The 26,963-nt window shown below is 41.6% G+C and overlaps 1 protein-coding gene across 2 annotated transcripts in view; it reads right to left on the bottom strand.

Annotated features, from left to right (window-relative positions):
* Positions 1–15,036: 15,036 nt before the first annotated feature.
* The window catches only part of LOC134578084 (NXPE family member 4-like), a 71,107-nt gene continuing 59,180 nt past the window's right edge, over positions 15,037–26,963 (bottom strand). For both annotated transcript variants that reach the window (XM_063437070.1, XM_063437071.1), the window contains exons 5-7: positions 17,907–17,968; positions 16,726–16,944; positions 15,037–15,786 (exon numbers count right to left, since the gene is read on the bottom strand). In XM_063437070.1, the coding sequence (XP_063293140.1) occupies positions 15,242–15,786; positions 16,726–16,944; positions 17,907–17,968 (826 nt within the window). In that variant the 3' untranslated portion in view covers positions 15,037–15,241. The remainder of the gene's footprint in view (positions 15,787–16,725; positions 16,945–17,906; positions 17,969–26,963) is intronic.

Genomic DNA, 26,963 nt, shown 5'->3' with positions numbered 1-26,963 from the left:
CTCACTATGCCACCTGTCATCCCCTCACTCTGCCACCTGTCATCCCCTCACTCTGCCACCTGTCATCCCCTCACTCTGCCACCTGTCATCCCCTCACTCTGCCACCTGTCATCCCCTCACTCTGCCACCTGTCATCCCCTCACTCTGCCACCTGTCATCCCCTCACTCTGCCACCTGTCATCCCCTCACTCTGCCACCTGTCATCCCCTCACTCACTCTGCCACCTGTCATCCCCTCACTCACTCTGCCACCTGTCATCCCCTCACTCACTCTGCCACCTGTCACTCCCTCCTTCCCTCACTCTGCCACCTGTCACTCCCTCTTTTCCTCACTCTGTCACTCCCTCCCACGCTCTGTCAGCCCCTCCCTCCTACGCTCTGCCACCTGTCCCCGCCTCACTCTGCCATCCCTATCCCACCCCACACTATGTATCTTACCCATACTACATCCCTATCACCCCACACTATGTGTCTTACCCATACTACATCTATATCCCCCCCACACTATGTGCCCTACACCAGGTCTGTCTCCTAAATTACTATCAATAAAGAATTGTATCAGGACAAGTAGATTGTCACAGCAGACAAGTAGATTGGACAAACACCCCTGCCCTGCCATATACACCCCCGCCTTGTCATAATACCCTCCCTGCCATATACACCCCTGCCTTGTCATAATACCCTCCCTGCTATAAACCCACTACCTGGTCATAATTCCCACCCTGGCATATACCCCTTTAACATGTCATATAATACCCACATTGTCATAATATCCTCCCTGCTATATACCTCCACCTTATCATAATACACACCCTGCCATACACCTCTGCCTTGACATAATATCCTCTCTTCCATATAACACCCAATCCCATTGTTCCCACCCGTGACATAAAACACCATATACTCACCACCTCACCTGCAATCACCTCCTTAAATCCACTGTGTGCAATGGCACACACTGTCATAGTATCCACCACACTGTCCCACCCTGCCATATACCTTTCTCCTGCTAGTAATACTCACCCACTTACATATACATCCACGTTGTCACATTCCCCCCAGACAGGTAGGACAGATATATACTGGGAGACAGTGAGATTAAACATTTTTATGGACCATATAGGAGTTTGTGTGCGCCCTGCAGTAAGCCGGCAGCCGGGGTATGACGTCATCCTGGCATCGGTATCACTACTGGTCGTGCAAGTGAGCTGTGAAGGAAGAGCACAGAGATCCCAGCCCAGCAGCAACCGCTTGTCACTCCCAGAGTAAGGTAGGGAGGTTGGTTGGACCTCTTAATAACTAAATGCGTGTGTATATCTGTGGTTGTGTATATGTTTAGTAGATAGCTCCCTAATTTGGTGTCCTTAAATATGTCAATCCCACATAAGGATAACAAATAAGTGAGTTATCTACTAAACAACCTAAAGATTAAAATTAAGAAAAAGGCTTTTTAAATGTTGATCTTTTAGCTGTCTAGTAGAGAATTCCCTAAATTGGTGCCCTTATGTGAGATTCCATATGTAAAGATACCAAATTAGGGTGCTGTTTAGCAGATAGCTCCCTTATTTGGTGTCCTTAAATATGGCAATCCCACAAAAGGATAAGAAATAGGGGAGTTATCCGCTAAACAAAGATCAAAGTTAAGAGGTGTCAGCCATCCCAGAAATCTAAGTGGCTAATGTGAATTCTATGCAAATGTGTTGTCTGATGCCAGCATGCACAACATGCTGTCGTCAGACAGCCAATGGCAGCACATTACCCCATTACCTAGTGAAAATTATTAATGCTCCCAGCCCCCACTGTTTATGTGCCTCCCCTATATATTGTTCCTAGAGTCACCACTGCTTCAGGGGCCCAGTTGTGCACTGTGGTGCTTTAATGGTGCGACCAGGCTTCTGTAATAATATAATGGCAGTCCTGGGGGAAGTGAAATTCAGTCACTTCCTCCCAGCTAACACTGAGACACGCAGGATGGAGGGCGGCAGTGATTGGGAGAGAACTAGAGCCCAACTCCCAACAGCCTCAGCCAGCAGGTACTAAACAGGAGGATGGCATTGTGTATCTGTATGTGTGTCTGTGTAGTTGCATGTGTGTCTCTGTATCTGTTTGTGACTGTGTGTCGTATCTGCATGTGTGTCAGTGTGTGTATATATCTGCATACATCTCATCATCTTGCCAACACTACACACAAACACATCCCTGCATTCCAGTGTAAACACTACATACACACCTCTGTATTAAAACATCACCATTATATATAACCACACCACTGCATCTCGCCAACACTACACACAAAAGCATGCCTGCATTAAAATGCCAACACTACATACAAACACACCCCTACAAGCACTGCTCAATGCAACATACATTAAAAAAATTGTGGGTGTATTTTACATTTTAAAGTGCAGGGGGGGGGGGGGGGGCAAAACTAGGACCCGCCCCGGGTACCATTTGTTCTAGGTACGCCCCTGCACTGGTGTGCACTGTTTACAGAGGGAGGGATGACATTCAGAGTAGAATTTGACAGGTAAATAACTTGTTTGTTAGCAGTTTAATTTTTTTGTAGTTGCAGGTACATATTACAACTGAGTCATCATGGGTAATCCCATAAAGGAACAATGAGCAAAAATAGTAGAATTTTTTTTCAAAATAGCAGGTCCATTATTACATCCTGTAGTGGAAAATTGTCCTGAAATATGGTTTCAACAGTATGGTGCTACTGCCCTTACAGCCAGGGCAACAATGGACCTCTTGAGACAACTATTTGAGTAAATCATTTCAAGAAATTCCCAGATGTATTGGCTACCATATTCACCCGACCTTTCATCTCCGGATTACTTCCTGTGGGGATATCTGAAGGAGCGGGTATACGTGAGAAAACCACGTACACTTGAGCAGCTCAAAGAGAATATCCGTGCAGAAATGCAAAGGCTAGAGCCGCAAATATGAACTAATGTTCTGAACAATGCAATCGAAAGAGCCTGACTTTGAGAGGTGGCAAATGGAGCTGTCATTTTCTGTACCTAGTAAAACAAATCTCCATGCGTTAAGCATTCATTGTATGTACTATCTCTAAATTTGGTTGATTAATAGAGATGTCGGGAACATAACATTTTCCGTTCGCGAACAGCGAACGCGTACTTCCGCAAATGTTCACGAACCGGGCGAACCGCCATAGACTTCAATACGCAGGCGAATTTTAAAACCCACAGGGACTCTTTCTGGCCACAATAGTGATGGAAAAGTTGTTTCAAGGGGACTAACACCTGGACTGTTGCATGCAAGAGGGGGATCCATGGCAAAACTCTCATGGAAAATTACATAGTTGATGCAGAGTCTGGTTTTAATCCATAGAGGGCATAAATCACCTAACATTCCTAAATTGTTTGGAATAATGTGCTTTGTATCGATCAGGTAGTGTAAGCGTTACGCCCGCTTCACAGTGACAGACCAAACTCCCCGTTTAACGCACCGCAAACCACTGCAAACAGTCCATTTGCACAACCGCAAACTCCCCATTTGCACAAGGTTGGATACCAAGCTAGCCATGTCCCGTTTCTTGTCCTCACTGATGTCATTGAAGGTCTCTTCCTCCACCCAGTCACGTACAACACCAAGGGTCCCCGAAAGGTGACAACAAGCCCCCTGTATTTTTTTTAAATGTACACCACTGTTACACCAGATATGAGTTGCAATGGTGTGACACTGTGCCCTGGCAGGCCCCGAAACGCACACGTGTGAAGGAAACTGACTGCTATTATTTCACAGTCAAAAATGTTTTATTTTTATTTAAAGGCAAGCTATTTTGACACCAGATATGAGTGGTGGCACTGGGCAAGTGGGCACAGTATACGCTGTGAGCCTGACACACACGCTGGCAGGCAGGCAACTGCAATTAGATTACACAGGGAAAAAAAAAGCAGACTGATGTTCTAGCCCTAAAAAGGGCTTTTTGGGGTGCTGTCCTTACAGCAGAGATCAGATGAGTCCTTCAGGACTGTAGTGGACACTGAATACACTAGCCTAGCTATCGATTTCCCTATTAAATCAGCAGCAGCTACACTGTCCCTCCTCTCACTAAGAATGCAGCTTCCGGGGGGCGGGGCCTAGCTGTCATGGAAGAAAGACGCACTTCGTGTGAGCTCCCTCAATATCTCACTTTAAGCAGCTATCAACAAGCGAATTTCACCCCAGAAGGGGATGACCCAGCAATGTTGCTCCTACCTGACCGACCCGACAAGCTTAATAGCGGTCAGCAACTCGACAGAGTCTTACTTACCTCCACGTGGCGTGTGGCCTGGTTCTCACCGGGCGGGAGAGGCGGCCGATCTCCCGATCCTGGGATGCCCAGGAGCAGCTACTTCCTGGCAGGAGCTCCGTAACCTCCCACCCCCTCAGACCGGTGGGGGTTATCCCGGTCCACCCCTGAGAGGCTGTCTGGAGCTAATGGACGCACAGAGCACAGCCGCCCAGGCTGACATACTCATCTGCGACTCTCGCAATATGGCGGCAGCCGCGTGTCCTCCTGGTACGAGCAAAGCATGGCAGGATATTGAGTCTAAGCTGGACAGACTCTTTAATCAATTTTGGAAGCAAAAAACAAGCAGGAAGCCCCAACAAGCTCCACCACAGCCCCAACAAGCTCCACCACAGCTAAGCGAAGCAGTCCCCATTAAAATCCACCAACGCAAAAGGCGTCGAAGATGGGACCGGAGGCACAAACAGAAATGCAGAGCCTGCCCCACGTCAAGCACTCGCCTCCACCACAATCCCGTGAAGCACCACCGGGACAGATCTGACCACCCGACAAAACAAGCTTCCACCACCTCAAGCCGCGAACCCGGCACTCAGCCAGAGACTTGCCTTTGTTGTTCCAGGTATCAGGGACTCCCAGGGTCTGCACCTGGAGCCCAGAAGGGATCGGATGAGCACAAGCAGTAAACAGCAGCCTGCCAAGCATGTCCCACTATAGCCGATCCTCCACACCATGCCTTTGATCACATGAACTGCTCTCTGCACATTAACTAATCGTAAAGTAGCAAGCGTTTAAACATGTCATTATTTCACCTCCTAAAGCGTTTATTGTCGTAGTTCCTTACATGCCTTTACCTTAACCGTTCATGTATTATGTTATTCACTAGTCTCATCTCATGGGGTGACTCACACTTGATTTATAACTAGTGGTGGAGCTGCTGATATAAATACACAGTTGATAACGTGCAAGCTACACCCTAAACATGACAGCCATCTTTCACAACAATGTACTGCTATATACTCATACCCTCAGTGCAACTAACCATGAGATACACACGTTCAGCCTAAAAAAAAAAAAAAAAAATTGTAATAAAAAAATAAAATAAAAAGAATGCAGCTTCCGAATGAATCTAAAATGGATGCTGTCCAGGAGGTGGGAGAGTCTGGGAGGGAGGGTCTGCTGCTGATTGGCTGGAATGTGTCTGCTGACTGTGAGGTACAGGGTCAAAGTTTACTCAATGATTATGAATAGGGGCGGACCGAACATCGCATATGTTCGCCATCTGTGGCGAACGCGAACAAGCTTTGTTCGCCAGGAACTATTCGCCACCGAACCGTTCGGGACATCTCTATTGATTAATAAAACGTTATTGACTCCTCAAACCCTAGTCTGAATTTTGGAACCTTGTATAAGTGGAGCATTGTCCGCAGGGCAATAAAAAAAACAAAAAAAATTATATATAAAGAAAAGGCATTGGCATTGGTAAGGATGGCTCTTCATTTTATAGGTGGTTTAATTTTAATATTTTCTGTAAAATATTTTGTAAGTGTGTGTTAAAAATAGTGGTGAATCTGTCTCTTTAATAAAACCAAGCATGTCCAGATTTTTGGTAATTCTTTTGAACAAAACATAGATTTTCTGGTAATATGTCCTCTGATATTCTACAGCAGGCAGACAATTCCTCCTTTCAGGAATCAATCTTTGTTTAACTGGAAGCACAGGCCTGTGTCCTCTTCTCTGGAGGAAATCAGTATCTGACGCACCAGGGTGTGAAGTCGTATCAGACTTTCTCTTCCTCTGGTGCCCTGTTGCTGTCCACTTAGACCCTATGAAAAGTAGTTGTGAACTACATCTCCCCTGATGCTTTGCCATCATTATGGCTGTAACAGCATTATGAGAGATGACAGCTGTCAGCGGCTGGCAGTCCTGGGGTGCCTAGATTCATCGCCTCTAAGCTTGTAACCTGCTTTGTGTCCAGGCTCCCCATCACCCAATATGTGTGTGTGTATGTATATATATATGTGGTTTGCAATATGTAGGGAAGACGGGAAGGAAAGCAAAAGTTAGATTTCAAGAACATAAAAATAATATTAAAAATCATATGGTGTCACATTCAGTACCAGTGCACTGTAATAAATGCCCTATTTTTTTTATATAAATAATTTTAAATGTATAGTCATTGAACAGGTGACTTTAGATGAAAGAGCTGGTGACCTTCTGATGCATCTGAGATAAAGAGAGGGTTATTGAATACATACTTTAACCCCTTAAGGACACATGACATGTGTGACATGTCATGATTCCCTTTTATTCCAGAAGTGGATGCAGTGTATCAGTGTGTGTGCAAGGGATGCAGTGTTTATGTGTGTGTGCTGGGGATGTAGTATATCTGTGTGTGTTCGAGATGCAGTGTGTGTCTGTGTGTTCTAGGGACGCAGTGGGTCTGTGTGTGTGGATTGCTTCCTATGTCAGCACTCTGTGTGTGCACTGCAGCCAATCAAGGTACTTACGTGTGATATCCGCGGTGGTTTGGCTTTTGTCTGAAGTCTGAACTGACTCCTAGCAGCTCCATTCTTATCCCCACTGCTGCTTGCTCCTACCCTGCTCCTGGCTGCCGACTGCATCAGGGAGATCTGTGTACTTGAAGCCTGTGCTGTCCTGTGGGTGACCAGTTTGCACATCGCCAGATAAGGTGGACTTTGCCACTCTGACCTGGGCCCTGCATGACACAAAGTGCTGCAAGTAAAGTAAAGCTGAAGTTCCGGCAGCAAGTGATGTCTTAAAGTGCCAGAACTTCAGTGGAAAACATGAGCACAACCCTGAGTCCCCGTCCAACTCTAGCCCAGCCTCCTCCCTCCTGTCTTGATGCCCAGGATTGTTTTGAATTTTTAGCCAACATCACAGCCTACCCCGGCGGAGGTGCAGATCAGGGAAAATTATGGCTTTCCCCAATATTACTTAGATTATGACAGATGCGGCATAATATACCCATGTCAATGATCTGCCAGGAGCCATGGTCCCACTGGTGCCTACAGATGGGCCGGACCTGGCTGCTCCTATCTTGTGTATCATATACTTTAAAAACTGTAAAGTGCACTTTGCCTTTCTCTTTGCCCATCTTTTTCAACACTTACATAAAAGACTTCCCCTTGCAGGCATTGTTTACCGTTGAATTCAAGCAGGAGGTACCATTTTAGACTGGTTTGACTTCTTAATGGGGTTTATTGTGCACTACTCCCCACTTCCACTACACTCAGAGAGCTTGATGTGCCTGCTTAGGAACTTCCCTTAGGTCTCAACAGCTGATCGCTCTCAGCCAATCAAGTAAGCCCTGCTCTGCTGGACTTAGCTCAGATGTACAGCCTCCAGCATTCTGTCAGGTGTAGTACTGCCATGGAACAGCAAACAGGGGACCCCAGTTGGCAAGTCAAACCATTGGGGTTCCTAGTACAATAACCATGCTGTAGTGACTCTGGTGTTTGAAATATGTAGTGAATGGTCCATGGAGTTGTTTTGCAATGAGAGAACATTAGAAATATTTTCTTTTAATTTTATTTATTTATAGTGAAGAAAAAACCTTTTATACACAAGGAAAAACAAATCTTCATGAACAGGTTTATTCATTAAATTATGATTTGTAGCAAATTAAAGTCTGATGTGTAAATGTGGGCAAAATAACGAGACGCAATGTTTTTGCCTGAATTTGAGTATTCATTCATAAACCATTATAAAACATTGAAAAGCACCAGTTACTTGTGTTAAACCTGTTATTACATTTCTAACAATGATAGACAGGGTGCTAAGATGGAGGCGTCTTAGGGCAGATCCTTTTTAGGGCAGATTTAAAAACAACGGTTTGGATTTCTACATTTAATGCTATCTTTCCTCACGCTCCTTTTTTGTCTGGTGTGCCCATATCTATGAATGTAGACAGACTGTGCACTGTGTGTGAATGTAGATGGATTGCATACTGTATACTATATATCTGCCAATTTCCCCCAAAACATTTGTCCTTTTTAACCCCTTCCCGATCGGTGATGGTTCAGGACCATCATCGGAAAAATCCCCTTGAGGACCGGTGACGGTCCTGAACCGTCATAACGGCATTATGTACTTACCCGATTGCCGTCGTTCCCCAGACTGTGAACGGCGTTGCTCCCAGTGTGGGGAGACTGCCTGCAGTGAATTAGGCAAATAGGTGTCCATGTATCTGCCTGCAGGAGGACTGTCTGTGCTGACAGGCAGTCTCCCTGCATGTGTAAAAAAATGAAATAAAAATCTCTCTCTCTCTCTCTCTCTCTCTCTCTCTCTCTCTCTCTCTCTCTCTCTCTCTCTCTCTCTCTCTCTCTCTCTCTCTCTCTCTCTCTCTCTCTCTCTCGAGCTGAATTACTTTTTTCCATTCAGAATGTTTGTGATCAAAACTTGGCAAGAAAAAAATAAAAATAAAGAGCCACTAGGTGTCACCCCTGTGTAAGCTACCAAACTATGTTACTATATTTAGGCTTAACAGTAAGGATATAATAATTACAGTAATTAACCTTTCATGCCAAATCATGACAATGTTAAGAAAAAAGGGGGTTTGTTTTAACTTAAAAAACCCACACAACTGGAAGTCATAATAGGCTAATATTTAAACGTAACAATAAATAAAAAGCTGCAACATTGATTAACCCTCTTATGTCAAATCATAGCAATATTATGAAACAATGTATTTTGTTTTACGGACACAAATTTTAATGACAGCAAGAGATATATTTTTACTACACATGGTATGAGCTATTGTGGCTACTTGGGGGGTTGCTACGCCCACCTTGCACGTTTACTTTCTAAATCTTCTGCAACTTTGGTTGTGTGCTCCTATATTTTTCTAATTGAGCTACATATAAACTGAAATGAAAACTAAAAATGGTGAAAGTGTAAAGTGATAGCTCATGGTAAAAAAGTGTCATGGTGACAATACAAAATGTTGGAGTTTGGATTTCAATTCACCACAATTCACAGTTTATTTTACCATTTAATGACAGAATGACAGTGCCCAGTGATGGCATAGACCATGATGCACTGAAGGTACCATGAAGGGTTAAATACCTGCAGGTTCCAAAGAACTCTTGGTAACTTTTGATTTCTGGGGGTCCCCTTCGTGAGACTGACAGATGAGTTATGAGCAGCGCCCTTTAAATATCGTGGCTGAACGATCTCACTCAGCCTTGGTATTTCTATCCCTACCCCCAGTCTCTTGCATCAGTACTGACATCAGCAGAGAGAATGCCTTAAAAGGTGGGATTAGGACAGGGTTTGGAGGTAGGATTATGGGTAGAATTAGGAGTTGGATTAGGGTAAAGTATATACATGCAGGGCTTCATTGCACTCGTACATAGAAGCAGAATACAAATATGGGGTTTGCAGTAATGGGACATGTGTTGTCTGTTTGGAAAATGAATTAGATAAATTCATCTAGGTTTGTGATTCATCTAGGTTTGTGATTCATCTAGGTTTGTGATTAAATGAAAAGTCAAAACACTCTTAAATTCTATAGCCTAGGGGATGTGCTTTCTGCAAATGTATACTGACCTTCCCCCTCCTACCAGAGCCGCAGCTCTCCTCCTCCCCCCTGTGCAGAACGCCGGGTCCACATGGCCCCTTAGTGGTCTTCTCACTCCCTTCTCTTCCCCCTTAGTGGTTGTTGTGGTTTAAATTCAGCAGACAGCAATGTTTTCTCTCAGGTATGAAGACAAGGAATGGACACAGCAGAAATACAAGCTTGGAGGGCAGTACTCCATCACACAAGTGTATGACAAAATACTGCTCCTAAATTTAATGGGGAAAACACAGATCTTATAACAATTCTCCACACATCCAAAAGGGGTTGTCTTTACATAATACAGTCATGTCCTGTCAATTGCATATTCAAAGAACTTAAAGCACATTTGGCATTAGCTGGTCAAAAGGTGTTACTTGATTACACAAACACTTCCCAATAGTCACAAAGACAAGGTGTTAACAGGATATCCAGTGCAGGGGGGGGGGGGTGGGGGGGGGAAACAAGAAATCATGATCAAAGGCCAGCTGTTATAATAGAGCATCCTGACATTACTTAATCAATTGTGTGGTGTGACACAGGATAAGGGGAAAGGTGCTCATTATTCCATATCATTCCAATCTTTTATTCTGAAAGAATAACATATCAGTAAATTAATTAAATGTCTATTATAGCACTCAGGGAAGAAAAAAAACTTCAGAACCGTTATTTCTGAAGAAAATCTCCGGGGAGCCATGGCTATAATAAGACCGTCCCTCCCTCCTGGACGAATTAAGGTTTATTAAACAATTAGTTAAATTTTAGGGCTTGGTATACATTCTTTGCAGATCCAATAAAATGATTGTCTGTTTCCCATGATGAAGAAGATAAAGCCTGCTTAGAGTGAAATATATTAATAACATATTTTACTATCACTGTTCTTTGGGATCAAATAATATTAATCAGCGCATAACCAAGTCCCATGGAAAGAAGAATAATTAGGGTGCACCGAGCACTATTGTTCATTCTGGATCAGTCTGAGATTGATTATTCTTTGCTTGGAATATCCAGAGTGCTTGATGGGACATCTTTCTAATCAGCTTTCACGAATCCACATCTGGTTCTCCTCGGTCAGAACGGCTCTTCTGGTGATGGCAACAACGGTTGTTGAAGGACTGTATGGTGGATCAAAGGTTCCGGATTTGAAGAGGGATTTCACCAAGACTTGGTCTCCAGGCCTGAACACATGTGTGGTTGTACCTGAAGGATGAGGAAGAGATAGAGACAAATCACCATAGATGCCATTCAATTTGTCTACAAGGTTCAATACATATAACACAACATTTAGGTCTCCGCTCACCATCGAAGCACCTTTGGACTTACACCATGAAGTTGGAAAAGGTCTCCCCATTAAAATTTCAAATGGTGAATAACCCGTAGTTGAATTAGGGGTCATTCTGATTTCAGCTAAAACTGCTGGCAAATTGTCTGGCCAATTACGTGTGCTACCCAAGCCTCCTTTTGTCAATTTCTCCTTTATCGTTCTATTCATCATTTCTACTTGCCCTGATGACTGAGGGTGATGGGGTAAATGAAATTCACAATCTATACTTAACATTTTACAAACCTGCTGTGTAACTGCTGAAGCGAAAGGAGTTCCTTTATCACTATTAATCATAACAGCCAAAACATGTCTACAATACAAGTAAATACTTGAGTCCACTTTTTGCCATTGTCATATACGTGAAGTTAATTTGTAAATGTAACATTGGGCCTTCCACTGGAGGAAGGTGGTCATGTTTACTAAACTGTGGTTTGGTAGTATTAACTCTTGCACATGTTAAGCACCAGGATAAAATATTGGTAACTGTATGATCTTACCTGTTAATTACAAATCGTTATTTTAGCATAGCCAATACCCCTCTTTGTCCGACATGTCCATAGCCATGGAACTGTCGGACGAGTAACACAGAAGAAGCTTGAGGGATCTAGCTAAGGATCTAGGTAACAGTATGGCCCTCAATAATCCATCAATTAATGCAAAATGAGAAACAGTTCAACCATCAGCTGCAACAAAACCTCTAGCCTGCCAAATGACACCAAAATCATGAACCACTTCAAAGGCATATCTCGAATCAGTATAAATAGTCACATCTTGATCTTGAAAAGCAATACAGGCTTGTGTAAGAGCAATCAACTCCGCCTGGGAACTAGTACACCATAACTCTTATAACCCTCATCCAATACTAAAACACTAACATACTTATTCCCTGCCCCAACATCCACAGACTTTTTAGTCACTTTCTCATCTTTCATACCAACATCAACACTTTCTGCAGTGCATCTCACCATTGCAGAAGGACTCACAACCATCTATCCAACATGCCTTTTCCTTCTACCAATTTCCATTAAAATTTCATCCGTATCAATATTCAAAAAAATCTTTTTTTTTTTTTTTTTTTTTTTTTAATCTAAACTGTGATATAATGGTACAACAGAAGGCACATAAGCAGGTGATGCTGCAGAAGCCTGAACATACTTTGTAGCCTGATCAGGAACAACCCATAACTGAGCACACTTTAACCATCCTGTAGCTGCATTATGCATATACTTCTTATCCCATTTTGGATCTCCACCTAAACCCCACTTTTTAAAACCTTTAATACACATACCTTTCAGCATTTGCAAATTAAAAATCACTACAAGAACCCTCTCTTGGCCATGGATTACAAATCATAGTATCACCATTCTCTGACCATACAACTAAATTTGTACAAAATGGCTCAGCATAGTAATCTCCAATAGTATCTTGAACAACTTGTCATGGAGTTTGGCTTAATCGAGGACCCTGAGACTTAACTTGAGGAGTACGTGATGCAGCACTATTAGGGACATCTTTAGATGATTTAAATTTTACAGAATTTTGTTGGGAATTTTTACCATTACTGGAGCCCATTTCCAACTTCACACAGATAACACTTTACAATATGTAACACTTTATATATGAACAATGCACACTTTTTAAACAATACAACTATACATGCAGCGCTGCAATAAACAAAATAAAATTTATTCTACTGTGTCCAAACCGTGCATCCAATATAGTGACTAACTCTGGTCACTCAGTGGGACTGCTATACCCACTATATACAACTTACCGGTAAGATGGGACTCTAACCCATAAAATATCAATTTTTTCTCTTATACCACTTAACATGGGACTCTAACCCATACTTAACATGGGACTCTAACCCAAACTTAATAACAACTTATTATGGGACTCTAACCCATAACATAAAGTATGCTGTAAAAAAACATAATATTTTGTAAAATATTATATTGCACAGCTACTTGGGGACTCAAACCCTTTTAACTCCTGAGAGTACAACAAAAACAAAAACAAAAAACATTACTTTTCTGCAACCACAAAAAAATTGTTCAGAGAATCCAAACAAGGCAAAGAAAACAAAAATAAAACAGAAGATGTTCTTACCCGATTTGGATTATCTATCCCACTTCTGACACCATATTGTTGTGGTTTAAATTCAGCAGACAGCAATGCAGGGGGGGGGGGGGGGAACAAGAAATCATGATCAAAGGCCAGCTGTTATTATAGAGCATCCTGACATTACTTAATCAATTGTGTGGTGTGACACAGGATAAGGGGAAAGGTGCTCATTATTCCATATCAGTGGTCATCTCTCTCCCCCCTCTCCCCCTTAGTGATCATCCCTCTCCCCCCTCTAGTGGTCCTTTCCAGCCCCCTATCCCCCCCCCTTAGTGGTTCTCCATTTCTCCCCACCCCCTTAGTGGTCATCTCACCCCCCATGGTGCTCCTTCCCCCCCTTAGTGGTCCTCTCTCCCCCCCCTAAGTGATCTTTCCCCTCCTCCCCCCTTTAGTGGTCCTCTCCAGTCCCCTCTCCCTCTCTTAGTGGTCCACTCCAGTCCCCTCTCCCCCCCTTAGTGGTCCTCTCCAGTCCCATCTCCCCACGGTGCTCCCTTTCCCTACACCCCCGTAGTGGTCCTCTCAGCCCCCCTTGGTAATCCTCCCCTGCCCTAGTGGTTCTCCATCCCCCCCCCCCACCTAGTGGTCCTTCCTCTCCTACCCCCCTACCCCTCCCCCCTCTTGGTGGTCCTCCCTCCCTGTTTAGCCTCCTACCTATGTAGCATTATGTTAGCACTTCCTGTCAGTCCGCCGGCGGCCGTGCACAGGAAACAGAAGTTCCTGTCCCGCGGTCCGCGCTGCCCAGCCACGCTACATTGAGTGACCAGGAGGGAGGGCTGTGTGCTTCCCTCCTGCCGGTCACCTAAATCTAGCGCCCCCGGGACGTGCCGGCCCTGTATATTACAAGCTATCATAGTGTGTGACATCACTTAAAGTAAACCTGTGCTCAAAATTTTAACTTACTTTAAATTGGTCCCAAATTGTTGACTACATTATGTATTAGAGAGATACATTCTGTTTTTAGTGTAAAGTTTTGAGATATACTCAACTCCCCTATATTCCAGCACTGCCACATACTCTTAGTGTAAAATACACTTCTGGTCCACTCGTAGTCTTGCCCTGATTCCACAAGTAGGGCAAACCTCCTGTGTGACAACACGCTGGCTTAATTACCAGTTTGCTGGTGTTTGACTGGATTGATGACGTCAGTCACTACATTGCTCTACTCCCTAGCCAGCGCTAGCAACATCAACTAAGGAATGTCCATAGCAACCACAGCACATGCATTGTGGTTGCTATGTATGTAGAGCAGAAGGACCATCCATAAGAGGTCTTTTTTGCTCTCCTTGTCAGTCAATTCTTCAGCATAGAGTCTAGAGAATTGGGATGAAAGAACATTTGTAAATAGTTTCTCAGTCTATGCATTTGCTAGCATATATCCTATCACAATGTACAAATGAAATTCATGCTTTTTCAAAAGAACATAAGTTGCGATGGTCACGACAAGTAACATTTAAATTATTATTTTTTCAAGCCATTCCTATTAATATACAGAGGCATATCAAAGTAGTTTTCAAGCAAATTGTAGTCAAACTATATGCAGTATTATTTATTAAAAATACAAACAATTAAATAGTAATTTAATATATTGTACATCATGGTACATTGTGACACATAACTATTTTTACAGTAGAAAAATAATGTACAAAATGGTTGTTTTCTAGAAAGATCCCTTTATCTCAAGTAAGTCTTAAAAGTGTATAAGATCTAAAAAAAATATATATATTTATACACTTAGAAATATTTTTTTCTTGTAAATTTATGACATGCTCCCTCTTTTAAAATAACTCTATATTAAGATAAATACTCTCCCATAACTTTATAAAAATGCTGTTTATGGAGTCTTTATATCACTTTAATTACAACTAATTAGCTCATCAAACAGATGAAAAGTACTTATATACATTTTTGTGCCTTCGAAGGTGAGACTTCAATTATTTTTTGTTAAATGGAGGTATGTCCTGTTATGATGCTTGTGTAAAAGACATGCTAATGATATTCTCAAGAACTTCCACTGGGGGATGGATAACATGAGAGGCATAGGCAACGGTCATATCTAACGTATCGACAAATCCAACATTCAATCCGTCAAATATTTTCCTGAGTATAAGATATTGGATATGACCATGAAAATCACTGAATCTTTCCATACAAATATCCATGTCTCTAACATTCTCTTCTTTAATGATGACTTTGGTCCTCGGACTCCTAATAAAGAGTCGCTCTACCGCTTTGCGGACATTAATTGCAGTCTTGATAAAAATGCGGAATGAGAAAGGTCTGAAATGTTGGCCCATGGTCAGAACAATTATCGTGTTTACTCCTCCACCAATCTGATCAATCTGACGAGCCATGTAGGCATCTTCTTTGATCGAGTAGAAAGTCTGGCTAACAAATGGAAAAGTGTGTTTTTTCCACTGAACATAGATAAACTTTTCTAGGTTAATAGCTAGGAGTGTCTTCTGCCAGGACTGCATTTCATCTTCTGTATGGTTGAAATAATCCACAACTGGAAAAAAAAAAGAGAAAAATTATTGAACCAGATAAAATAGAAGGTTATATTATGTTATTATTCTCAACCTTAAAATAATTTGGTAAATTCTCGGCTGTGACATGGTTATCTAGATGGAATGCATTAAATACATCTAGTACCTCTCTGATCTCTGGACTAATTGCGTTTCTATGGGTAGAAACAGTGGCGCTTATTCTTCTACCAACCTTTTGGAATTCTGTTTCCATAGTTGTAGTTGTTCTGCTTCTTTGTTTTTGTTGGACTGACTTTTTTGTATGTTAACCTGCTGAAAGGTGCAATTTACCATCTTTTTAGCAAATTTAACAGCATTTTTTCTTTTTAACCAAAACATACCCTTTATGGAATAGGGAGAAGGGGGGAATTTTTGGGGGCTGAACAAAGCATGTTATAAGATGATAGATATTCAACAGTAGATGTTAATTGCTGGACTCGGGAAGGGAGATACCAAGTCTTTAAAGACAAAGAACAGGCAGACAACAAAACCTGTGGTCATTTGTCCACAATTTATTTTTTTTATAAAATGTTTTACCAGGAAGGATGCTTTGAGATTTCTCTCGTTTTCAAGTATGTCCTGGATTTTGGGTTTGTCCACTATTCTATATAGTTTATGACTACAACGATGTCAGAACTTTTGGCTAAACTCTGGCCATATAAGGACACATAAGAAGAGCCTCTGTCCTCTTGATATACTCTCAGATTCCAGAATTCTCAGACCAAGAAAGCCATGTGACTTATTGATACCATATGTCCCATATTCACCTAAAAGACCATGTAATGGTCTAGAATATGTAATGTTCTACAAGGGGAAACAAAATGGTGGAGAGACTGGAGAGGAGATTTACAACTAAAGTAGTACAATTTTATTTATTGTTTTTCTTAATCTCAAGATGGTTCTCAAAATATCATTAAACTTACTTTTGAGTACTTCAGCAAAGTGTCGTACGTATTGCCGCACTGTAGAATCCCCAATAAGAAACAATTTTTTTCCTGTAAGGAAGTTTTTGAGGATTTCATTTTCAGTGAACATGCTCATTTTACAGTGTATAGGATTCCACCGATTATATGAGAAGTATCCGCTTGGTATAGGGTAATATGTACCAAGACTGCATTTTTCTGTGTGTGCTTTTTGTGCTCCTAAACAAGAAAAAAAAATATTATGGTATGCTTGCAATACACATATATTTATTTTCTCTGATCTTATCATGTATTGTAGTTTACTCCTTATACTGCACAGACATGTAAACAAAAACAAAAAAGCTCTTACTTAAAATATATATTATTTTTAATATATATATAAAAAAAATTACAAATAATATCAGGAAGTATTACATTACTGAGAGGGTAGTGGATGCATGGAGTCGCCTTCCAGCTGAAGTGGTAGAGGTTAACACAGTAAAGGAGTTTAAGCATGCGTGGGATAGACATAAGGCTATCCTAGATATAAGATAAGGCCATGGACTAATGAAAGTATTTAGAAAATTGGGCAGACTAGATGGGCCAAATGGTTCTTATCTGCCATCACATGATATATTTCTATATAACTCTGCTTTTTCTTTTTCCCTCAAAAATAAATAAATAAAAAAAACATATTTTTTCAAGGGTTACTCCAACCATCATAACTACTCCCTCCACTGCAGCTGATCACATTCGGCTTCTGCAGCACTGCAGAAGCCTACCGAGAAAATATACACATTCAGGGATGTCTAACTTACACCTGTGGCAGCATTAGAAATGATTTGTGTGTGTGCACATATACTGATCAGCCATAACATTAAAAGCACCTGCCGAATATCGTGTATGTCCCCCTGATGATGCCAAAACAACTCTGATACTCCGAGGCATGGCCTCCACAAGACCCTTGGAAGTGTCCTGTGGTATCTAGCACAAAGACATTCGCAGCAGATCCTTTAAGTCCTGCAAGTTGCAAGGTGGGGCCTCCACAGATCAGATTTGCTGTTCCAGCCCATCCTACAGATGCTCAATCAGATTGAGATTTGAAAATTTGGAAGCCATGGCAACACCTTCAACTTCTTGTGAGTCGTGCAAGGTAGTGTGTGTGTATTTGTGTGTAAGAAAGGAAACACATGATCACTTACTACTACAGCTCAAGACATCCACTGGCTTCAACATTTGAGAAATTTCCACACCAATGTTTGACCTGAAAACACAAATATTAAATAAAGTTAAAATGAGCACTTTACATTAAACATAATAAATCAATGTCAGTTCAAATATTAAAAACTCTTGAGTTGTAGCGAATTAAAAACAGGATGGCAAAACTGAGGCGAAAATAGTAAAGCAGTGACTAGCAAAACTTGTGAATTTTAATAAATAAGATGCAAATACCATATCTGTGTATACTGAATTACTGGAAAGGAGATATCATTTGAATGCATCTCTGACTTTGAGGTTATTCACTAAACAAAGAGTTGTTCATGGTTACATTTTTCAACCATTATCATCTCACTGTTTTATTTATTCATTCATTCATTCATTCATGTTTAAACAATAAATCATACATTCTTAACAGCTAGACCAGGGCTGTCCAACCTGAGGCCCCCCAGATGTTGCTGAACTACCACTCCCATGATTCCCTCGCTACCTGTTTCACTGAAAGAATCATGGGAGTTGTAGTTCAGCAAAATCTGGGGGGCCGCAGGTTGGACAGCCTTGAGCTAGACCATCATGAGTGCGGAGGATCTGGCCTCTCATCCCTTCATCCCTCAGCTTCCTACAGATGAGAAAAAATTATAGCTGGTCACTTTTTATGTTTGTCTCGCAAACCCTGTGCCCCCCTGGGTAGTTTGTGTTGCCACCTTGCTTAGTTATTTTTACTCCGACCGCCTATTTGCATTTGTACATTTGGTTTGTTTTGTACAGGTTTTAGCCCCAGGGATTTGGCGGTTTCTAACAAGCGAAGGACCTGCGGTTGCCTCTCAGCAAGGAGTGCAATCACTGGCTTGGTAAGATCAACCCCTACCTGTTAATTTATTACGTTATCCTGTAAATACTAGTCACTCTTATCTTACATTATATTCCAGCCCAGATGCACGAAATCAACTCACTAGCACCCCAACAAACGGATGATCCTTGTCACATTAATTAAAAGAAACATATTTTTCCTTTTATGCGCACCCCACAGACACCATACATTATATAAAATATGGGATTAGATGCTTTTTTCTCCACACACTTCCACTCCTGTATATTTCCAACTTTTCTGACTTCTTCGTATGTTTTTCTAATTTACCCCTAATCCTACACCATGTCTCAAATCAACTCCCCTTCCCTTTAATGCATCTCCACCACAGCTACCAGCTTTTCTCCCCATCTCCCTATTTTTTTAGTTTGTCTACATCTTACCTCACCCTCTTTGGAGTATCCCCCACCACTTTAGTGTCTCTGCCCTTCTTGAATTTTGTAACTCTGTCCTTTTACATCTCTTATTTCTCACCTTAATGCTAAATATCCTTCCTGCCCTGTACGTTTTATTTCTATCCTTCCTCTCCTGGGACTATGATTGCCACTCTGATGACATACATTATGCTCTCCCCATTAAAATCATGTGCTTTCTCATTGAAGTTCCAAGACCAAGGCTTGCATATGCTTCCTCCTGCAGACAACTGCCTCACAGAACCTCTGATAAAGCGGTGTGTAGGAAGTGGACGCATCATTTTTCAGTCATGTACACTAGAAACACCAGATTTATTGTCGTTTAAAGACACAATACGGTGAGCATCATTGCTGTGGAGCTCTGTTATTCACTCAGAAACACCAATAATGTGGAGCTCCTAGAAGGACATTAGAATAGAAAAGATAGATTTGGACTCAAAATAGGGACTGGCCCACCTAAATTGGGATATATGGGAGGTATGTGAGTTGATGGTCTAAATCTAAACCATAGAAACAGTTGAATACATTTTAGGCATTTGTTTTGAAGGAAGGATACCTATAATGCAGGTTTCTTTACAGGGTTTAAGCCTTGAATTAGGTACCGTATTTATCGGCGTATAGCACGCCCCGGCGTATAACACGCACCTCATTTTAAGAAGGAAATTTCCCCCCTCCCATAGTATTCTCCCCCCCTCCCATAATGTTCCCCCACCCTCATCCCATAGTGTTCCCCCCCTTTCCATAGTATTCTCCCCCCCATAGTATTTTCCACCCCCTCCCATAGTGTTCCCCCCCTCATCCCATAGTGTTCTCTCCCCCTCCCATAGTGTCCCCCCTCCCCTTGTCCCATAGTGCACTTTCCCTCCCCTTGTCCCATAATTACTTACCTGTCTTGAAGCGTGGGCCGGCTGAGTGCACTGAGTGTGTACTTCCTTTCAGTCCCGCTGGAAGCCGGAACCTGAAATTGAAGTTCCAGTACCGTGGTGCGCGCTGAACACCGGCCCACGCTTCAAGACAGGTAAGTAAACCTTTACATTCGCTCCATAAGATGCACAGACATTTCCCCTCACTTCTGGCTATCTATGTAATTCAAAGATTCATGGGAGTTGTAGTTCAGCAACATCTGGGGGGCGGGAGTTTGAGGACCCCTGCTTTAGAGAGAGTTCAGAGAAGGGCTACTAAACTGGTTCATGGATTGCAGGATAAAACTTACCAGGAAAGGTTAAAGGATCTTAACATGTATAGCTTGGAGGAAAGACGAGACAGGGGGAATATGATAGAAACATTTAAATACATAAAGGGAATCAACACAGTAAAGGAGGAGACTATATTTAAAAGACGAAAAACTACCACAGCAAGAGGACATAGTCTTAAAGTAGAGGGGCAAAGGTTTAAAAATAATATCAGAAATATTACTTTACTGAGAGGGTAGTGAATGCATGGAATAGCCTTCCAGCTGAAGTGGTAGAGGTTAACACAGTGAGGGAGTTTAAGCATGCGTGGGATAGGCATAAGGCTATCCTAGCTATAAGATAAGGCCAGGGACTAATGAAAGTATTTAGAAAATTGGACAGACTAGATGGGTTGAATGGTTCTTATCTGCTGACACGAAAAAAAAGGGGAAGGAAGATAGTACAATAATCTTACTCCTGAGCGGGGGTTAACAAAATGCACTATAAAACTAAACAATAAGGAAGGGAGACAGGAGAAGGGACAGGATTAATGATAGAGTGTCCTGCAGAGTGGTAGTTGCCTCGTTATAGAGGGGTGACCTTAGGATAGGTTGGGCTCGGGGAGATCACAAAAGAGGAAAGATAATTAAAACTTCACTTTTAATGTAAATAGTTAAAAGGGGGTGTTACAAATCGTTATTTGTAACTGGCCCTTTAAATGGAACATTGCCCTGCTTCCCTGGATTGTGGAGAAGCCTAATGGCCAGCCTCCTTCCTTATGACTATGGCCCCTGGAAGATTGTGCCCCTGAAAACTTATTAACTTTTATTGGGTTTGTATGGCCCTTTAAGAACCATCTGGGGACATATTGTGACTTTGCTGAACAATGCCCCTTTAAGACTATGTCCCCAGACCTGTAAAATAACTTGTTCCTGGCTTTCCCCCACTTGGTTCAGTAAATAGGGCTTACTGAACCAAGTATTACACAGGCGGACCACCCAGAAGTTAAAGTGTGCAGGCAATTTACCTCCCAGGCTGTGAGGTTACTGCCGGTTAATTGTCGAGCGCTGGGTGGCCGCCATTTGACAGCCGAACACGTGGCGGCGGCCATTTTAGTCATTCGAATGCGGTCAGCGGTGTATGCTAAAGATTCTGTGGAACTAAAATCGGCTACAACACAATGACAAGGTTGATACTAGTACCCTGGACAATACACATATATGGATATAATATTCCAAATACAGGGTACTTAGTATAGAAATCAGCAGTCTCAAGGTTAAAATTAAACTTTTAATGATCAGTTTTAAAATAAAATTATGTCAAAAAACAAATAAAATAAAATAAGCCAGGACAGAACTCACACCAAGTATATGTGAGAGGTGAGTAGATCCAGTTACAAGAAAATAGAGGGAAAAATACCAAACATTAGTAGGTGGCAAGATAGAAAAGTACAGGAGGAAAAAGGGGGTTAAATAAAGGGAAAAATTGCAACCCAAAAAGCCCTTTCTGAACCTCCACTTGCCCAATGTAACTGGATCCCCGTAATGTCCAAAAAACGAAAGGCTGGTTGCTACACGATCATCTGCAGTCAGCAACTTTCGTAATATAAACTAGTCTTATGTCGAGTGACTGTCCTGAATAGAAATATAAATCGAGGTGGGTGAGATAATCTGTAGTGAAAAGTAAGTCAGGAGCGTCCTCCCTGTCTGTAACTTCTATTTTATTGAAATTGAATGTATGGTTTTAAAGTTACAGTGTGTGTGTAAAAACTGTATTTTTATTGTATGTAATAATTGGTTTAACTGTTTATCTGAGGGGAGGGAATGTGTGGGCTGCACCAGATGTGTGATTGGTGATTTTATGCCTCCCCCTGGGAGTGTCCTATTTGCATGTAACCTCAATAAAAGCCAGGCTGGGTGTTCCAGCATCTCAGACCTCTTCTAACCCTCTAATTTGTAGCCTCGACTCATGTTTGTAGGGGACAGCTATAATCACTACAGGGATTGCTATGCTCTTCATACTCCCTTAGCTGTTGAGCTCTTGTAAGAGCTCTTGTTCCTGATCCTGCTTCGCTCTACAGAAGGGAGAGGTTCACCTATTGGAACCTGGAGCCTGGTCGTAGGTCCAGGGCGCAGAGCAGACGGCGAGATACCAGCCCAGCAGCGGGGGTTCGTGGAGTTCGCAGTGCTTATGGTGGCTACGGTGCTGATGGTCCTTGGGTAAGCGCTAGGAGCATCCTTTCTACGGTCCAACTTCCAGCCAGCCTGGAGGCAACCGTAACAGGGGGGTATACAAACAAATTTTAGTTCAAATAACTGTTGTAAGAAATCCTCAGGTGATACAGTTACACTGCCTGTTAACAGAGGGAAATGCCTCTACTTACTTGAAGCAGCCTACAAAGTCTGGGCATTTCCAGCACACTTCTTTCATTGTAGCAGTATTGGTGGGAAAAAAATTCTATTTGTATTTCCATAGGAGATTGTAGGCTTTTGGCTGTCTCCCTCCCTTATTGTTTATCTGCCGACTGCCGTCCCATTCTATGTTTCTATGTAATTTATACATACTAGATTTCCATTAGTTGGTAGAGTATGCTGGGAATCGTTAGAGTTGTAATACACTAATGGAAAAATTATATATTTTATATTCAAAAAAGAACATATATATGTGTGAGCCGGATAATCTCTCCCACAATTCCAAGCTATTTAGCCTGTTGTTACCCCACCTATCTCTCCTCTTTTTAAATCTCTTACTCTAAGCTGGGCACACTTTATACAGGCCTGTTTGTCGGTTTCGGCACATCGGTTAATGTCCTGACCAGGAATAAAAATATTTGTGGTAATATCCCTGGCAGAATCGTTGTGCTGTCATGGCCTATGATCAGGAAAAGAATGGAAAAGAATGGTTAAGTAGGAATAAATGTTTTCCTTACCTGGTAATACTCATGGCAGCACAACAATGGGTAATACCCCAGCAATAACCAAGGGAGGGAGAAGAAAACACACAGCTTTGGAAATGACCAAATACCAGTGTATAGAAACAATCAAAGAGACAATCCAACAGAGAGAACCAAAGCATATATTACCATTAAATAAACAAGAACACTGCTGGGGCCAAAATATAAAAAATACACAATCCAGCGCACTCGCTTATTCACTAAACAATGATTTCAAATCTTAGAGATTGTAATAGTTTTATTTAAAAACACCTAACCTAGGCAAAAAAAATAAAATAACGGGGGTTTAGTTACATTATATGATCCTATATCGTGGCAGGCTTATGCAATATGTGATCATATAATGAAACTAAACCCCCATCATGTTTTTGCCTAGGTGAGGTGTTTTAAAATAAAACTATTACAATCTCTAAGATTTAAAATCATTGTTTAGTGAATAAACGAGTGCGCTGGATTGTGTATTTTGTGTATTTTGGCCTTAGCAGCACCCTATAATGTAAGCATGTTCAGGTGAGTGCAGCCCTCTTGGTTATATATATATATATTTGTAGTCGGGGCAATATAGCCGTATACAGAAATCTAGCATATAATAACCATAACATCAATATTGGAACCAGTCGGTTGTGGTGCCTACCTTAGAGGGTGTTTATGAATAGAGGGAGTGGTGGGTGGGGTGACTCGCCAGACCAGCAAAGGTAAGGTGGGAGTGGATTGGCAGCCTAACTGACATTTTTTTTGCGGCGGCAAAGTAACGAACGGGCTATGCGGACGCCGGCGGCGGGAAGGAGAGCCAGGGAAGCACCGGACCAGGAGACCACGAAGAAACAGGTAAGAAAACAATCCAAAATGGCGGTCTGAACCAGAAGTAAACATTTCAGACTCGCCAGACCAGCAACGCTAAGGTGGGAGTGGAATGGCAGCCCTTTTAAAGGGAATTCAAGCCCCTCCCACAACTGCAGGCCAAGCCTTCAAATATATATAATTAATATAAAAATAAAATAAAAACCAATTATAAAAACCAAATAAAAATGCTAACTTTGGCCAGAGTTTTTGACTACGTGGCTACTACAAAATACTGGAAGTACCCCATTTGGAATACCCTGGGTTGTCTACATTTGTAAATGGTTATTTCACATTCCTGGGATACCATATGGTCTCAAAAGGCAACACAGACCCAGCAAACTAATCTGTCAAACTGAATTGGGCAAGCCCTATATTGACCCTGTAACTTTCCAAAACACCATAAAACCTGTGCATGGGGGGTATTGTTATACTCGGGAGACTTCACTGAACACATATATGAGTGTTTAAACAGAAAAACTTATCACGACGATCACCAGTGAAAGAGCAGTTTTTGTGTAAAAACAATGCAAAAAACAAATATGAACAATAACTTTGGCAAGCATTTGTGGCTACTACAAAATACTGGACATACCCCATTTTGAATTCCGTGGGTTGTCTACTTTTACAAATTATATGCCATGATAGGGTTAATTTTCATTCCTGGGCAGCTATACAGTCTCAAAGGCAACATAGGCCCAGCAAACCAATCTGTCAAATTTCAATGTGGTCTTGGTTTCATTTATATACAGTTGCAAGAAAAAGTATGTGAACCCTTTGGAATGATATGGATTTCTGCACAAATTGGTCATAAAATGTGATCTTATCATCATCTAAGTCACAACAATAGACAATCACAGTCTGCTTAAACTAATAACACACCAAACTGCCATGTTTTTATTGAACACACCATGTAAACATTCACAGTGCAGGTAGAAAAAGTATGTGAACCCCTAGACTAATGACATCTCCAAGAGCTAATTGGAGTGAGATGTCAGCCAACTGGAGCCAATCAATGAGATGAGATTGGAGGTGTTGGTTACAGCTGCCCTGCCCTATAAAAACACACACCAGTTCTGGGTTTGCTTTTCACAAGAAGCATTGCCTGATGTGAATGATGCCTAGCAAAAAAGAGCTCTCAGAAGACCTACAATTAAGAATTGTTGTTTTGCATAAAGCTGGAAAGGGTTATAAAAGTATCTCCAAAAGCCTTGCTGTTCATCAGTCCACGGTAAGACAAATTGTCAATAAATGGAGAAAGTTCAGCACTGCTACTACTCTCCCTAGGAGTGGCCGTCCTGTAAAGATGACTGCAAGAGCACAGCGCAGACTGCTCAATGATGTGAAGAAGAAGAATCCTAAGTGTATTTTTATAATAATATATGTATATATTATCATATATATATGATATATACACATATTATAGAAATATAATATCTCTCTCCCTCTCTCTCTCTCTCTCTCTCTATATATATATATATATATATATATTTATACACACACACACACACTTTTTTTTTTAATTTCTTTTTTTTTTTTTTATTATATTTTTTTATTTTATGTATACTTTTTAAAACTTTATTTTTACTTTTTCACCAGCAGGGGGACTGCCTGTCAGTTCAGGCAATCCCCCTGCTGGAAGCACTATGGACACCGGGGGGGGCATGTGACCGCTCTTTTAGAAATTGGAGAGGGGGGACTCTCTGGGCTCAGTCCAGAGAGCCCCCCCAAAGAAGAAGACCGATCAACGGCAGGGGGAACGCCACAATTGGTAAGTACATGGGAGAGGGAGGGGGAGTGAAATTTTTATTTTTATTTATTGAAAATTTTTTTGTGTGTGTGTATATATACTGAGTGCCTTGACCCCTCGAGGCACTGAGTATAGACAGCGCTTTGGAAGCCTGCCTGAAGGCTTCCAATGCTCTGTCTAACTGCCATGCTCCACGTGGAACAACCCGGAAGTGATTGCTCCGGGGGGACCAATCACCCGGTAATCTACAGTGGCCCCCGGCAGTGAGGGGGTTATTACAGCGATGCCTCAACATTGAGGCATTGCTTTAATACCATTAGAGCTGCTGGAAGCGATCATGATCAATTCCAGAGCTTTAATTACCCCAGGACATATCAGGTACGTCCGCGATCCATAAGAACAGTTTTTTGTCGGACGTACCTGATACGTCAGCAGTCGGGAAAGGGTAAAGCACTTTAGGGGTTAAAAAAGTGCTGAATCACTTAGGGGTTAAAAGAGTGTCTCCTCTTTCATATTTTATAAAAGTGCTGATTTCAAGGGAAATCAGCACCTCTATCAAATGAGAAACCCAAAGTGGATGTGATGGCTTCTCACCCAGAGAGATTCAAACTTGTATACATACAATGCATAAACAAACACACCTCTCTGCAGTTACATCATTTTCCTGTGTCTATTCTGACTCTCCTAATATTGGGCCTGTGATCCACCTCATTATACAGTAAGAGGTCAAGTAGAATCTTGCTTTACATATTTATGACCTTATAAAACAAAATTATTTGATTACTTCCTAAAACAAAGGTGTAAACTGTTATTTATACAGGTAAAGGTGTACTCTCTCATAATTAAGGTACAATTATTAAAGATTCCCAGTACTTATTAGAACTACAGAATGTGATTTATGAGTTAGGGTGTGATGTGTCAGGAGTGTGTTCCAAAAATAAAATCAATGTCTTCTATTGTACAATTAGAATTAACATACGGCTTATATGAGATGTAACTTCAATTTAATTGCATAAAAAATTCATAGGTGTCGGTTACCTAATTT

Source organism: Pelobates fuscus, chromosome 11 (genome assembly GCF_036172605.1).
Source record: "Pelobates fuscus isolate aPelFus1 chromosome 11, aPelFus1.pri, whole genome shotgun sequence".
NCBI lineage: Eukaryota > Metazoa > Chordata > Amphibia > Anura > Pelobatidae > Pelobates > Pelobates fuscus.
This window is presented reverse-complemented; position numbering and strand designations above follow the sequence as displayed.